The 17797-nt window shown below is 33.1% G+C and overlaps 1 protein-coding gene across 1 annotated transcript; it reads right to left on the bottom strand.

Moving 5' to 3' along the window:
• Window positions 1-6751: 6751 nt before the first annotated feature.
• Window positions 6752-13469, bottom strand: LOC105059794 (small ribosomal subunit protein eS12-like). Its single transcript, XM_073244980.1, has 5 exons — window positions 13318-13469; window positions 13195-13223; window positions 8604-8889; window positions 7244-7309; window positions 6752-7122 (listed from the first exon to the last, which is right to left on the bottom strand). The coding sequence occupies exons 2-5, from the start codon at window positions 13200-13202 to the stop codon at window positions 7063-7065; spliced, it is 420 nt and encodes a 139-aa protein (XP_073101081.1). The 5' UTR covers window positions 13203-13223; window positions 13318-13469; the 3' UTR covers window positions 6752-7062.
• Window positions 13470-17797: the final 4328 nt, after the last annotated feature.

Genomic DNA, 17797 nt, shown 5'->3' with positions numbered 1-17797 from the left:
TTGCATTGACGATTTCTAATACACGGATTCTATATTGGGAGTCTGAATGTATCGATTGTATGTCGGTAATTATAAAAGTCCAAATGACCATCGGTCAGTAACTCTAATATGCCGATGGTTATTTATCGATATGTCGATGGTCATCAGTTTGAAGTCGATTAAGTCGTTATAGTTGAAATGTTTGCCAAGAAGGTTGAGAATAGCCGACTGTTGTCGGCCTACCAATTGATAGTTGGTGGTTTGTGCTTATCAGGCTGATTAAAAGTCGGATGATATCGTAATTGAGGTGAAACTTATTCTGTGATGTAGTTTTGATGGTTCGTCGTCCATAATTGATAGATATCTAATCGATCGACTGTGAATCGAGAGAGTCAACTGAATTACCCCAACAATCGAAACTGTAACTTGACTTTTCTCTTATTGGAGCTCCAACCCTCCACCCATCCTCTCTCCCTATCTCTCTCTCATTGAATGGAAGGACAATCCCTCAAACCCCTCTTTCTCTTGCCAGAAACACAACCCTCCCCACCCCGCCCCGCCTCGCCCCATCCACCGGCTAGAATTGTAACCACACCATCTCTCTTTTTTGGCTGATGGAAGCCTAACCCTCTCGCCTCTTTTTATCTCTATCTCTCTCTCACACACTGAAACCCTAACTCCCTCTTGCCGAAACTCACTCTTCCCAACCTTTTTGTCAATCTCCCTGGAATCCTAACCACCCCACCTCTCTCTTTTAGCCGAAGAAGCCCAACCCCGCCCCCTAACTTCTCTCTCTATCGCTTTCTCTATTGTCTTCATATATCACCTTTTTCTTCACATCTCTTTGTCTATCTCCTAACTAGATTCTCATTATTGTATTGAAAAATAATGGATATGTAAAAAATATCATCAAAAGGATCTTAATATTGGAACCTGCAAGACTGATATAAGTCAAAGTTACAACCTCTAAAATAATTACTGTTGCACAATAATAATAATTAATTTGTCTTTGTGTCATTGTACATTATGCAAGTTGATGATTTTGAAGGCAACATAAGTGAGGATTTATTTGATGAAGAGCAATATGACGATCACGTAGCATAGTCGGTATCTTAAATTGTCTGCCATGATACTTATAAGAAAGAGAGTTTTATGACTTGGATAGCCAATCTATTACATGTTTTAAGTTGTAAACTAATGTGTTTGTACTAAGTTGTAAATTAATTTTTTACTCTCATTTGTTTTGTTTGATGTCTACATTAGATACTAGGTTGTTAATGACATATAAAATTGAAATGCTATAACTCTATAATAAACACAAACTGGTTTATAATAAACATAATTTATTTTAGAATAAACATAAATTTCTCTAGAATAAACAAAAATGCCTTAGAATAAATACAAATGTGGCAATAAAAAAATACTTCAGAATATACACAAATTTCACCTCCAATCCTTGGATCACCTCAGACTTCCTCTACCATAAACAATAATAATGGAGGATAAATACTGTCTTTATTAGAATAAATACAAACTAATTTAGAATAAGTACAAATAGTCCATAAATAAATAAAAACATATATAAGAGTTCACTATCTTGCTCCCTCCCCCTTATAAGAATTAATAAACACAAACCCCTCCAAAATAAATAAAAATACTTTAAAATAAATACAAATCTTACAATAATAAATAGAAATATACCAAAATAAATATAAACTTAACCCTCCACCTAAGTCACTTTAAGTCTCCTCTTAATAAACAATAAGAATGGAGGATAAACATAAACTTTGGATAAAACAAATATAAACCTCTCTAGAAATAAATATAAACTGGCCATGAATAAACAAAAATAGACATTTGCGCTTACTATCATGCTCGGTTTTGACAAGAATAAACATAAGCCCCTATAGAAAAAATAAAAATTTTTTAAAAGCAAACAAAAATATTTTTGAATAAATATAAACTTTGTGGCGATAAATAGCAATTCTCTAGGATAAATATAAACACTATGGTGATAAATAAAAATCTTCTAGAATAAACAAAACTAGATCTCCATCATTGCTCACTTTTGGCCTCTCCTATGATAGATACAAAGAATAGAGGACAAACATAAATTTCTGAAACCCCTTCAAAATAAATATAAACTCATTAGAACAAATACAAATGGAACAGATCATGAATAAATAGAAAGAGACCTCCTTGCTTATACCTTACTTGCTTTCCTTCTAAAATAAATACAAATCCCATCGAAATAAGCATAAACCTCTCCAGAATAAATAAAAATACTTTAGAATAAATACAAATTTTATAGCAAAAAGTAGAATTGCTCCAGATTAAATGCAAATTCATCCCGCAATCATCGATCACTTTAGGCTCCCAATGCACTCTTTCATTGTTGCCGACCACTTATCTGGATTTTTCGCTATCAACTGGTGTTGTTAGTACTTCGAGCTGAAACTTTCTGATTGAAAAAGTTGACAAGAACCTTGGAGCATGGAAAGATAAGCTATTATCTCTAGGTGGAAGACTAATGTTGGTTAATTCTGTCTTAAGTGGGGTCCCCATAATATCCACATTCCTCTTGCCAATAGCATTAATTGACCAAATTGACAAGAAGAGGAGGGAGTTCTTTTGGAGAAGCGATAAAAAATGCAATGGTGGCCACTGTCCAGCGAGTTGGAAACAAATTTGCTAACTCAAAAAACATAAAGACTTTGGCATTTTGAACTTAAAGCTGCTGAACAGCTTTATGATTGTTTCTGCACAAAAGGAATCTCAATCCGCTTCTTTCATTTTCATGCAATTAAAGTATTATTTCTTATTTTGCTTCGATTATTTAAGATTGTAGTTATTCTTTAAAACTTTCTAATTTTGTCCTTACTTTTTTTTCAAATAAAAGGATATTATGGGATAGAACTCCTCTCCACCGTCTCTCTCGTGCCATTTTAGGGGATGTTTGCTTGGAGGAAGTGGGGATCTGAAATCGGAATCAGAATAGGTGATTCCCATTCCAACCGTTGTTTGGAAGAAGTTCCATTCCGATTCTGATTATAGGATGGAATAGGAATGGCTCAATGTATATAGAATTCAATCCCTATTCTCTTCTATGAATTCAATTTTTCATTTCAATTTCGATTCCGATTTCGATCACGAATCAAATATTTTGGAAGGTTTGACCATTCCGATTCTGATTTCAAGCCATTTCAATTTTCATTTCTATTTTGATTCTAGTTACGAACCAAACATCTTCTAATCTCATGCTCAACACTATGCCTCTCCCCATTTCTCCATAATCCCTTCTTGGTTCTGCCGCTATGCCCAACATCACCATGCCTCTCCTCCATTTTAATCTCTGATCCGCCTCTGTGCCCAACGTCACCACCCTTTTCTTATTTTTTTCATGTTCCCTCTCTTCGTGTCTCTATTTCTTATCACTTTTCCATTCTACTCATGATGCTCCCTCTTTTGTTAACTCAACGTGATTTGTCTTCCCCCCAAAAAAAAATCTTAACATGATGTGCTAACACGTGGGTCCTCAAACCACCTGATTTTAATAAATAAGAAATATTCAACAACAATAAAGAGAAAACAGTGGCTTATTTTATTTTTTTAAATCTTCTTTATATTTCTATTTGTTTTTGGGACCCCTCAGTTGACAGCTTACATATTTCTATCTTTTATTTTGCTTGGGTCTGTGTATGCTGCCATTTTATAATACCAGGCAGCGCTAGTGTTTGTAGGTATTGTTCTTTTATCAGTGATTTATTAATACAGTTTTATTTTCAATCAAAATATATATATATATATATAAACAAGAAAAAACCAAAAAATAAAATTATGATTATATTTCCAGTCTTGTAGTTGAGTCCTTTCTTCATATTATAAATTTGTTGTTCTCTATTTTCTACAAAACATTTTCAAACAACAGTAGTCTTGCACATGTTATATTATCTTTTCTTTAATATAAAAAATAAAAAAATAATAGTATTTTTGCTAACAAAAAAAGACCAATTGAGTTTGTTTTCCCAAGTACAATTTCCAATACATGCATGGATGGAGTCAATTATGTCGAGGGATGATAATTAACAAGGGCCTGTTTGGTATGCGCTTTTCTTTTTTGATCAATAGTGAAATACTAATAGAGATTGATGTTGAAGATATTATTGATATAAAATTTTTGCTACTCCTTGCTCTTATTTTTATTTTTTTAAAAATAATAATTTTTTGCCGATGAAAGTTCTAAAAATTTTACAAATCATTCGAAGAAAACAAAAGGACTTCATCATGTTTGTCGCTTATTCTAGTTTATTTTTCTTTCTAGGTCCATGCCTTTCTTTCCTTTTATATGCATCATATCTACAAGATATATATTATAATATATAGGGTCTATTATAGGTTTTGCTTTACAAATTGTCTTATGATTATGATTGAAATCATGATATATGATTGACGATATGTTTTATATCTTTGTTGTTGTATTGCAAAAGGAAAAACAATGCCCAAAAAGTATCAAAATACCTCTATTGGCCCATCAACCCAAGATGACAAGAAGCACAAGGCTATTTGGAATGATAGATTGATGGAAGAGTTCATTGATATATGTATTGGTGAACTTGAAGCTGATAATCGTACAAAAATATATTTCAATAGGCTAGGGTGGGCCAATATAATTAAAAATTATAATGAGAACACTAGAAATCAATACGACTATAAACAATTGAAAAATACATAGGATAATCTGAAAACAAACTAAAGCATTTGGATAAATTTGGTAGTAAAAGAAATAGAGCTTGGATGGGATCTTGTTAGAAAGACAACAATACACTAGATGCATGGTGGGAAAAAATTTGCGGATACAAATAATAGTATGTTGATATTTGTAAAATATTTTATATTATAATTCAAAAACTTTCATTGATAATTATATATTCTTGCAGAAAATTTCTGATGCAGCTAAATTTCGAGAATGTGGTCTACAGTATCATAAAGTTGGATAGGTTATTTAGAGATATTAGTGCTATAGGAGAGGGGGTTTGGGTACCGACTTTACCAATACAGGAGGGTATTGAGGGCCTATTAGGAGAAGATGAGAGGTTAGATGGAAAAAGTGTTGATATGTTTGAGGGCTTATATGAATCAGATAAAGATCCTGATTTGATTATACATAGAATTGGTGACATTCCCATTGATATGAATAATATTAACCCTACCCCTACATCTTATCGCAACTAGAAAAAAGCAAAGAAGAAAGTCTTAGAAGTTGGAACAATAAATGTAAGAAAGTAAGAGGTACCGTATAATTATCTCAGGACTTTAATCATCTTATTGATGTGGTGGAGAGAAGGAATACAATATCATTCAGGATAACTGATAAGCCTGGATGTAGCATCGATGAGATGATGAAAATGGAGCGAGCAATTCTGAGATGGGAGCTCAACCTAACTGCTTCTACTTGCCATTGAGGTGCTCTTTAAGAGAAAATACTAGGAGAAATTTGTGGCCTTTCAAAATACCTATTTTCAAATTAAATGGCTCTAACAAATGTCAAACCTATGAAAATAGTTCTTGGTATATTATTTTGGTGATATGTTTTTTGTAGTTTTAACTAGGAATATTTATATTGAAATTATGGTAGATTATATGTATTCCCATTATGTCTTAGACAATATGTTATGAATTTTATAAATATTATGGACATTATGTATTGGTGTTTTATATGTTATTTGCATGCTGGTAAGGAAAGATTAATAATTTTATCATTACTTTTTCTTCTATGTTTTTTGGTGCGAGAGTTGATTGAGAAATAATTCCCTTTAGCTGCAACAACACCATACATAAGTTAAGTTTGGTGTAAAATTTCTCCCGCTGTCTTCATCATTGCTATTATTGTTTAGCATGAGTATTCTGATGCTTGGCATTACTAGTTAGGACATTTAACCCTGTGTAAACTTAAATTCGTACCTTCCTCCAGGGTATTTCACCAATGAGCACAAATATAATCACCTCTATCGTACTACCGTATCTTCGCAATATGAATGTAACTTCGCGAAATTACTTTCTCATCTCATTTCATACATGGTTTCCAGTTTGACACGAATAGCTTTTCGGTTGATGCAGATGAGAAAGTTCACGGATTTGAAACTCCCATAAAACTCAGCAAGTTTGCTTCCATATGAAAGAGCCTTTCATGATCTGGTGAGGAAATTAAACCGACCTTTGATTTAAAGAACGATAGCGAAAAGGATTAATAAAGCACCCGAGAGATAAACCCCGAATTCGACATGAACATCCAATACGTAAGATAGACTTCTACTAAAAGTTTGCATGTGAAAAGAAGTCATTCCGATCATGTCAGGGTCCAGGAAAATAAAAATAGATAATTATATAATTAAAGTACCGCTTTGCATCACCCAGATCTAAGTAACCAAAGTCCAGCATATGTGATGCAAGGACGATGCAGATAGCAGTAATATTATAATCTGATAGCTAACATTTTTATTTTTTATAAGATTAAATAAAGCCGCTCGTCAGTACACAATTTTTCAGCACCCAAGTGAACTTCCGCAAATGCCATTTATCAAGAAAGACAACAAGATTTCTTTAATTTTTGAGACAAACCGCAAGGTTTAGCCAGAATTCCATGGGTTTAGTGAGATACAGTAGGCCTACACAATGAGTCACGAGATTGATCATGACCACCAAGCCACAATTATTTTGGATCAGAAAGAAATGCTTTCAACCAATGGCATTCGCTACATGCGGGGGCAATTGATGATTTTAATCAATAGCAGTTTATAACGAGAGAACTCAAAATACAACAAAAAAAATGTTTCCCCATTAAAAGCCTATTTAATTTGACCTACTTCTGCATAATTTAAGAACAAGAATGTGGAGAGACCCTCCAAAATGCAGATTTTGCAGGCAAAAATAAAACCCTACCAAGAAAAATCGATAAATAGTGTCTAGACAGAAGTCTGCAAACTAACAATTTCAAAATTCCACATAAAGCCTTAATGGTGAAAGTTTTTCAGCAAACTCCAATAAGCTATTACGATAGACCCGCTATTAATCAGTTCTTATAGTTCAGTGGGATTTTACATATTCTTGAACTATATGTAGACCCTCTGATTCTTCACCATAATCCTGCAAAATTCAACATTAGTAGTTACAAATTTTGTGCCAGCTATTTTCTCAGAAAAGAATAGGCTCACTAAACAAGAAGATTGATTGAAGGATCAATAATTGATACAAATCAATATCTCACCTTGACAACGACACATGAACAACCCACGACTTTTCTTGCCTTTCCCTCGGAGTCGATCTTGCATAGCTGTAGATCCATGCACCAAGCATAAAATAATGAATTAGGATTAGAAAAAAATAGGATGCAATTAATTGCATGGCAATGTGTTTTACGAATGAATATTTTACAAGCAGAATGAAAAGATCAAATACATTTTGCAGGCACATACTCTCTGTATCTATACTCAATGGGAGAGACTTCTATGAATAAACTCATCTTTTGTAGCTGGACTTTTCTTCTATTAGAAGGTCATATATTGAGATCCCAGTAAAAAATAGAAACGAGGGAACAAAAAATTCTCCACTTAAGTTTGCAGGCATATCTACCATTCTAGGGAGAGAGATAAAAAGAAGCCGAATGAAGGAATGCAAGAGAAAGACCAGGTTGAGGGAAGTGGAGAAAGGTGAGAAGAAACACCAATTTAATAGTTGTCCACAATACTAAATGGTTTTCTATTTCCTTTATGTTTTGAATAAATCTCAATTTCTTTCTTTATCTTAAATTCTAGAACATACTGGAGTCCAAGAAGGCAAGAACATTTGAAGGGTCTCTCTCTCTCTCTCTCTCTCTCTCTCTCTCTCTCTAGATTTTTTTCCTCCTTAATTCTCATCTGACTATTTCTTTAAAAGACCATGACAATCCATCTTGCCTTTTATGATTTTTCTTTATCTTGTCCAATCATTCATTCAATTAAGGATTAAAATGCATATTATACCCATACTTTAAAGTCAGCCATGTGCATTTTATGTAACAAAATTCTAGTCAAGTGATGCCTGAACATGAAGGAAAAATAAAAGCTCACCTAAGCATTTTCCACAGGTTCTCCTCCAGGCCCAAAACAGATATATTCTAATACAGAAACTTAAAATACAGAAACCTAGAACAATCAAAGTTCAGCACATACACCTACTTCATACAAAATGGCCAACCAAATAATAAAAAGCTTTACACACTTCAACTAATGGTTGCAGTTGATTCAAAAGCCTCGAAAACATTAATAGAACAAAGGTCAAGTGTGAAGTGAAAGAACATGAAAGTGGACTTTATCTTGGGATGGTAGTCTAAACTAGTGCCTTGCAACACAAATTTGATCAATCAGCTGCAATATAACAACATAATTGACATTCATAGGAAAAGTGGAAGAACATGATCCTGGTTTGGTAGTTTTAAACTAGTGCCTTGAACTCCAAATTTCATCAAACAACTGTCATGTAATGATATAATTGACAATCTTAGAAAACATTTTTCCCCATTTCAGAATAATCTGCTACACGTGAAAGCCAAGAAAAGACATAGACTTTGTTAACAAGTAGTTACTTACCCCAGCCCACTCGCCAAGAGTTTTTGCACTTGGTACTGTTACTAAATGCACATTGTGGTCAGCACAAAGTGCTTTGACCAACTTGACATAGTCAGGCTGGTTGCAGTCCTCAGCCAGAATACAAAGTTGTGCCGCATGCTTTTCAATTGCCTTGGCAGCTTCATGGAGCCCACGAACAAGCCCATCATGGGCAAGTGATTTCTTCATCACAAGTTGAAGAGCTGTCATCAGGTCCATGGGCTCTCCAAGAGCTGGAGCAGTAGTTTCGATGGCAATACCATCTTCACTGTCATGACAGAGTATAACAACAGGTCAGATGGGTTCTAACTGTACAAAAAATTCAACAATATACTTTCTTAATAACAGGAGAACCCTTAGATCATTATGCAAAATCTTTTGACACATCTCATTCTCAGTTGTTCTACGGAGAGAATTTTTAATATAGAGTAAATTCATACAGTTTAAGTGCCATAAGTTGGATAATTATCATGCTCTTATGAGAAGATTAACATTAGCAGATACATAAAAAATAATGCAACATGTTGGAAAACGTAGTGACATAATTTGCTTTTAACTTATCTCATAGGTGATTATAAAATCTTTGAACCTATAACTACAATGCCAGATAATAAACATCATTTAATAAAGCATGCCTGGGTCAGTCATGTATTTAAAGTAGACAAATCATATAAAAAATTCATCCTTAATTACATTAAAGTTAATCTATTTATTCGATCCTTGCCTAGTTAACTACCTTGTGCAATCAGATTTCTAATGTCAATATCTGGAATAGGATGGTAAGGACAATGGAACATATTAACTGGAGGATGAACATAAATCTGATGCTCATTTCTTAAATAATGATCGTCATGAAAATGGGATATGATGAGTGAAGAGTGGGCACTTTAAAGCACCTATATGAGAAATAAAAATTAGATTCTTTGAGTCATGTAGTTAAACTAAATCACAATTTTGGGAAAATATGTTGCAGTTCTCATCCTTGCCCATGATCTAATGGATCCCATATCTTGTACAACTTTATTACAGACAAACAAGTTAATTAGATACCATGGCTTATAAGCAGCTAACTTTAGGCTGCGTTTGGATGCCAGATAGCTAACCTTAAGTAAGCAGCCCTTTTTGTTAAGATAGTGAAAATGTCGTTTGGTCCAAAAAGGCATGGGTTAGGTGGTTAAGGGCCATTGTTCGGGCTATAGGGACAAAAAGGGCAGCAGCAAAAATAATTTAAAAGAGATGGGAGAAGGGCATAACATGTAACTATAATTAAGCAATGGAGGAGAGTTGGGTAGTTAAAGTTATTTCACCTCCCCACCCAACACCCCCTGCGCACCCCCCTCTCCCCCCCTAAAAAAAAAAAAAAAGGGTTTAACTGGGTTAGCTGGCTAAAGTGGCGTTGAGTGGCTAAAGATTAACACCCTGAAAGTGGATTATCTAGCATCCAAACACAGAGTTAGATTTCTGCCCTCGTCTAAAGATCATCAGAGACTTCAAATATGATGATGTGGGTCTTACTCAAGACATTTAAAATCATGTAATTTGGGTACTCAAAAGTAAAATAAATCATCAATAGCTTAAAGTTCAAGAAAATTGCAACAAAAACAGAATTCTAAATGAAAATTTGCTCAAGAGTGCCCAAAAAGTTATGCAGAACAAGAAAAAGAGTTCAATGAAAGTTTCCCAAGAACCTTTCCAAGTTATAAGACCTAAAACTTCTAATGATGTAACATTCATTGGTTATGCATCTTCTACCAGAGCCATCAAAGATCAGACAAGGATTTTCATTTCAACTCTTGAAGAACCTTCAGAAATAAGTACCTACCATCTACAGACCTCAAGATGTGATATAGATAGTAGACCACATTAGGATGATTAGAATGTCAGAGATTATCAAGAAAAAGAGTCACATGAAAGTTTCCCAGGAACCTTTTCTAGTTATAAGACATAACACTTCTAATATGCATCTTCTACTCAAGCCATCAAAGATCAGCCAAGGATTTTCATTTTAACTCCTGAAGAACCTTCAGATATAAGTACCCACCATCTACAAACCTCAGGATGTGATATGGATGGTAGACCACATTAGGATGATTAGAATGTCAGAGACTATCAAATAAATCAAAGACAAACCATAGATGGAACTTCAGCTGATGTAATATGTATTGATGATACATTTGTACCAGAAACTATCAAAATTTGCCCAAGGATCCCCATTTTAGTTATTGAATGAATAAATATGTCCTAGCTAAAGACCTCCAGATGCGATTTGAATGGTGCACAACATTATGATAACTAGAAACTATAATGAAAGAGATCATCCAATAAGTAAAGAATTATAATAAGAAATAAGCAAAATGGTAAGAACAGATGAGGAAATTTCTAAAAGAAAGTAATAACTAATTACAATATATGTGATCTATATATGAAGCATGAACCATGCCCTTGTAACAGAATTTTCCATCAAGAATCAAGGTCGTAAAGAACTGCTCAATTGTTCTTATAGGAATGTTGAGTAGCAATGACAATGTAACCAACATTGCTTGGGACATCAAAGTAATCATGCTTCCAAATCCCTTCACTACCAAACAATACATCAAATTTGAATCATTTCTTAAAATTTGTTAACTGCAGCTTAAATATGTACCACTGTCCTAAAATGTGGTGTATAAGCCCACCTAACCCTGATCACACCAGATACCCTATATGCAGCTAACACATGCGGTCGGTCAACATATGGGCCCAAAGAGACAGTTTGCTTAGTACTTTGCTAGGACATGTAGGATTTGCATTGTCTAGCTGCATATGCAGCCTACTTAACATTATGCAACCACATACATAAGCCCTTTTAGCATTATAAAACCACTACGCAGAGGCATGCAATTACGGCAATTCAAACTAAAGGATGCATTGGATATGGATCTCAAGCTGGCCAAGTACGTGTATATTAACAATGTCAATATGTTAATTTTTCTATAATTATGCTACTAAAAAACAAGTAGTGAGTAGTAAGCACTAGTTACTAGATACCACTACTAAGAAAACTATGATAATAAGAAAGTTACTATTATTATAGATAATATATTTTATTTATTTTAAATATCTAAAATACTAACTGCATATGTGCCTACATGTACAGCCTACATAGTGCCTATGCACTGTGCACTATTTGGTCCCTTGACTGCCGACATAATGTACCCTCAATTTAAAATACTGATATGTACAATCATTCCTGATTCAATCAATCATGTTGACTATAATTTATCAGGAAAATCATTTATTCTTTATATATAAAAAAAAAGACAAGATCATGCATTCATTCGTAAAACCTTATCTAATATCAATTCATCTATATTGGAGCAAAGATAGATTCTTCCTTGAACTATTCTATCTCTCTATATATATTTAAAAAAAAAAAAATCATTACTTCCATGTATTTACATTCAATAAAAAACATGGTTTGCTATACCATCCTGTACCAACACAACCATACCTTACCGAACCATGTACCGACACTATAATAGGTTTTTACCAGTATGGAATCCAATATCGAGATAGCGAAACTTGATAAAAAAATAATTAGTGGATTCATAAGTTTGTAAGGTCTCAAATGAAATTTAAAACAGCATAACAACAGATGCTTCATACTAACTGATGTTTTTTAATACCAGTTCTAGATTGTTAAGCATTTAAGTGCTTAGATAGTTGAGAACAAAAATCAATTATTTGTCAGATCATTCATGAAATGATAATGACAGTAATCCACAAATAGAATCCTCAAATTCTCCTAAAGAAAACCTCAAATAGAAAATATATGCAAACTGGTAGAATATATCAACTAAAGATGATTGCCATCCCTCATTTCATTTTGACAAGCAGGCTACGGTCAATCCTAGTTACCCCAACTCAGTCAACGAGCAACTAAATGATAATTACGAGTAAACCTATTTCTTCACCAAGAAAATAAAAGTCATATTTTTGTCTGTTAATTTCTGGATTCATTACCCAATTAGATAATTAATCATAGTCAATGAGCGAAGTTTTCCCAGGATCTGTTTCAATACCTTTTCCCAAACCCATTGTTTCCTCTGATAAGTCTTATTACATAGTTGGGACTTCGAATCATCATATCAGTGATCAAGCTAACAAACTTCAATGCAACATTAAAGCCAGACACACCATCTCAAATAGACAATAGAATAAATCATAGTTGATTAGATTCGAGCTATCATGAGTTCCCCCCTTCAAACTTAACGGCAATAAATTCACCAAAGTTGGTTTTTCACGTTCTCTAAGTGAAATTGCGACTTCTATACCTAATATATGAGACCTAAATCAAATAATAATGTCTACATAAGCCATAAAAAGCACAATCAGCTAATAAAATAAGATAACGACCGCAACTTTCTCATCTCTAACTACAAAAAATATTAAAAAGAAAGCTTCTGGATCAGAACCAAAACATAATGGCCTAAAGATCAGTGATATGAAGGAATTAAACAACAAAGAACACATTTTTTTCCAGAAAAGATAATGGATCGAAGGAAGAGCAAAAAGAGCAGATCAGATTACGTACGCAGCCATCTTCTTTTGCTCGAATGAGATCTGAGATGAAAATAAAAACAAAGAATTATAAGTAAATAATGGGAGAAGAAGAGAGAAAAAGGGAATGAAAGGCTGGGACGGAGGAGCGGCTCACCTATCGCCTTCACTCGGGACTCTAGAGCTAGGGTTTCCGATGGAGAGGGAGGGGAGCCAACGGGGAAGTCGTTAAATAGCTCGGCCGGGGACCTGGTTTGGGTTCGGACCGAATATGAAATTTGAGGGCTGTCAGCCTCTCATGTTGAAATCCACCATTTTTGAGGGTTGGAAGCAGTTTTTTTTTGTATTATTATTTTACATGCATGTTCTTCTAAATATTAAAAATTATCTAAATATTTTTAAAAAATTAATATTTTTATATATTTTTTCATAAAACACTTATATTTGACATGTATATTCTTTTTTTTTTGTATATATACCAATATCATCTAATAATGCTAAAAAGTTAGTATTTTAAAATTAAAATGACTAAAACACTCTTAATAGATAAATATATAAAAAAAATATTTATAAAGATATACATATAAATAGTAATTTTGTGAGGTATGCATGCAATTTAACATATTAAATGAGTATACATAAAATTTTTTTTATCTATTTCAACTTGTTTAACACTCAGATTTATTTAGTGTTTGTAAATCAATATTTTCTATAAAAAATATTTCTCAAAAAAAATTGATTCAATGATTAGATAATGAAAAAAGTTTTGTTATTAGGAAGAAGGAAAATTCAACTAATCAAGTAAGTTTCCAGTGAGAACCATTAACCTATTACCTACTTTTGAAATAAAAAAATAATTTCATAATTTAATTAATATTTTATTTAAATAAATATAATTTTGGCTAATGACATAAGTTGAATTGCTATGTCAAAGTTATTAATGCAAAAATAATATTTTATGAAGGTATTCACACAAATGTCAATATTAGAAAGGTATTTACGCAAATCTAATATTTAGAAGGGTATTATATTAAAAATCCTAAGGATTTTGATTTGTGTATACCCTCCTAAATATATAAAATTAAATGAATATCTATAAAATTACTATTTGCACGTATAGCTTAAGGGTGCAAATGAGTTCAGCCGCTCACGAGTACTCCAACTCGACGTGAATTCAAGCTTGATTCGACTTGATGCAGTTATTATTAAGCTCGAGTAGCCTGAATAGTTTTTCAAATAACGCTTAAGTAACAAGATCTTGGCTCAAAAGCTCGTGAGCCTATTTAAATTTATATATATATATAATATTATTATTTTTATTTATAATATATATTAATATATATATATATATATTAGTGGACTAAGATTTGATTTCGAGCATGAATTCGAGCTCGAGTATGGTTCGGTTGATATTCAAATCGAATCGAGTCAATCTTAAGCTTTGCCTATTTTTTATCGAGTCGAGCTCGAGCTTGAGATATTAAGACTCAGTCGATCTTGACTTGAATTTCGAATCCGAGTATTTTAAGTTGAGTCGAGCTCGAGCTTTTAGCTACTTGATTTGATTCGGTTCGATTGCACCCCTAGTACTATAGTCTTATAAATATTTCTTATTGCACATGTACCTATTAAGAGTTTTTCAGTCATTTTGATTTTAAACCACTAATTTCTTAATGGCATTAGATGCATGGTACATATACAAAAAAAGAAAATAAAAAGATATACGTATAAAATAAATATTTTATAAAGGTATATATATAAATATCAAATTTTAAAGGATATTTATATAAATTCCAATATTTAGGAGGGTATGTACAAAAAAAAAAGTTTGGATAAATTACAACGACACATTTTTAAATTTTTGTGATTTACATTCACAGTCCAAAAATTCTAATATTTTTAATGGATCCCAGAACTTAGGTTTTTGTTGTAAGTAGCCTAGTCATCCAACCGAGGTTTAACATCATTAACAGCATGTGTCAAATTACTAATTTACCCTCTCATTTTAAAATCAGAAAAAACTGTCCAAATTATTTGGGATATCTCTTAAAAAAATTATGATTTTCACGCAATCTCAAAACTTTCAAAAAGTTATATTTAATCTCTCTCCTTACTGCTACATTTACTGCTGCTTATGGGGTAAAATCTTTCACATTAGCCATCCTCGCTCACTTCCCCGTGCTCTATTTTAGTATTAATGAATATTCTGTAACTATATTCAAAAGATTTGCAAAAGATCTTGTTTAGAAATAAATGATTTTTTTTAGATTAAAGAAGTATGAAAGAGAGCAGTCACCCCTCATTTATTAGAAATCAGGAGAATTAAGAGATATCTACGGTTGTTTCAAAGATTGAATAATTACAAATAATAGAGATAAAAAAAAAATTGAGTAAAAACGAATTGCAAAGAGCTAATATAAAGTGGTACTTCTAGCCCATGAAAATCTCCCATCCAAAGAAGAAACATCTAAAGAGATTGAAAGCTTCTCCTCTTTATTAAATTACTGCTAGATCTTTGACATTGAAAAGCTTTTATCTTATACTCTGTTTAGATTGGGGGTACACGAGGGTTCATAAGGGGAGGAGAAAGAAGGGTAAAAGATGAACCCCTGATTGGTAAAATTTTTTGAGAGGTAAAGAAAGATAGAGAAATGTTCTCTCAACCCTTTACTCACTTAATTTCTTTTATCCCCGATTTGGGATGTAAAGGAGGAGAAGATTCAAGCTCAAGTTTTATTTTCCTAATTTGCCCTCAATAAAACTTCAAAATTAGAACAAGGTCATTTTATAATCTCTCTTTCCAATCACACAAACCAACTCTTTACTTTTCGTACAATTGTCAAGATGAAATACATATATTAATAAGAAAGGGCATATTTATCAAAATACATATTAAAGTTTCTCTATCCCTCCCTTAACTCCTCTACCCAAACAAGTGTGATCAATTCTTTGCTTTTCGGACAACTGTCAAGACGAAATACATATATTAATGAGAAAGAGCATATTTATCAAAATATATATTAAAGTTCCTTTATCCCTTTCTTAACCCCTCTACCCAAATAAGTATAAGATATGTATCATTCTTTATCTTTTTCTTCCCTTTCCAAACAAGGGTTTATTAATTTCCTTACCCTCCCCTCCCCTCCCCTCCATTATCCTCTCCTTAAAAGCCCCCATGTACTCCCAATCCAAACAGAGTATTAGTAGCAATACCTAGCTCTTCCCATCCAAAATCTCATTACTTATTTCCACCAGCTCCTCTTCTCTTGATCCCTTGACCATTTTCAATCCTAGTAGAGCTAGTCTAGAGAGACTTGGAGATTTGCCTTCCCAAGATCATACTAACAAGAGCATATGGATAATACGATATAATGACAATGCTGCAGTTGTCATTGATCAAGAAGAAAATCCAAAAGAAACTCGAGTTTTTGATGCGATCACTCAAAAATTTAGACTTTTTAATTTCACTAAAAATAGTCTTATTAGCTCCTGAGATATTATAAATACTAAATTTTTAATACTAGTAATAAAGACTATGATATAGTAGGGTATCTGAATATAGATCAATTAGTAGATTATATCTCACATATATACTAAAAAAAATAAAAATATATTTAAAATAAAAAATAAAAAAGGAAGGATTCGAATAGCATCTACTAATATCGTCAAAAATATTATGAAAATACTTCTATGAGAAGGTTTTATTGAAAATATTAAGAAACACAGGGAAAGTTTCAAATATTTTTTCTCGTTGCGTCTAAACTACTACTACTTTCTCCTTCCTCATTTCTTACACTATCTCTAAAGCTTCTATTACCATCAACATTACACCACCAACACCACCATCTTTATTCCCAAGTTCTTGAATTTCTCAAGCCTTACTAGGATCACTCTCATCTCAGAAGCAAACTCCACCACTTCCGTTGGTTTCTAATATCCAAGCACAATTATAGAAACGGGAAGGGGCTGATGCGAGCTTTGGCTGGAGCTTTAGAAATTTTGGGTCAAGTCTATAATTAAAACCATAGAAATCAGTAGGTTCCTCTCTCTTCTACCTCCACTCCCTGCTCCTCTCTTCTCCCTTCACTTTTCTTTTTTTTTGCTCTTTCCTCCTCTCTCTCTCTTAAGCGGACTGGAACCAGATTTCTTCAAGGACTTGTTTACCAACAAAGGAAGTGGAACGAAAGGGGTCACATAACCGCCATGTCATCTCTTTCTGTTGTCGCCAAAATATATCACAATATTGTAAATTGTAATCCAGCCAACAAAGACATATTTGGTATCTTTTTTGTTAATTTATATCACATGATTATCATGTGTTCACAAATCTTGATGAAGATGGATGGCTAGACCACATTGCAATAAAAATCGAACTCTTATAGTGTCTCATTGAAAAATTAAATCTTTTGGAGGGAAAATGTAAATCGCGAAAACTTGAAGGGGTTGTGTATTAGCATGAGAGTACATGACAGCTGTCATCACAGTTGTATGATTTGATGTAAGGCTGCTGGGTTCATATATATGTGAGGGATTTGTAACGTGTCATTTTACCAAAGAAAAACTCATATAAGATTTCCGCAGGTCTGGTTTGGGTTGTGTTTGGATCGGCAGGGACTAGACCTTAGGGTTCCAAATGG

The sequence above is a fragment of the Elaeis guineensis genome, chromosome 10 (assembly GCF_000442705.2).
Source record: "Elaeis guineensis isolate ETL-2024a chromosome 10, EG11, whole genome shotgun sequence".
Classification (NCBI taxonomy): domain Eukaryota; kingdom Viridiplantae; phylum Streptophyta; class Magnoliopsida; order Arecales; family Arecaceae; genus Elaeis; species Elaeis guineensis.
This window is presented reverse-complemented; position numbering and strand designations above follow the sequence as displayed.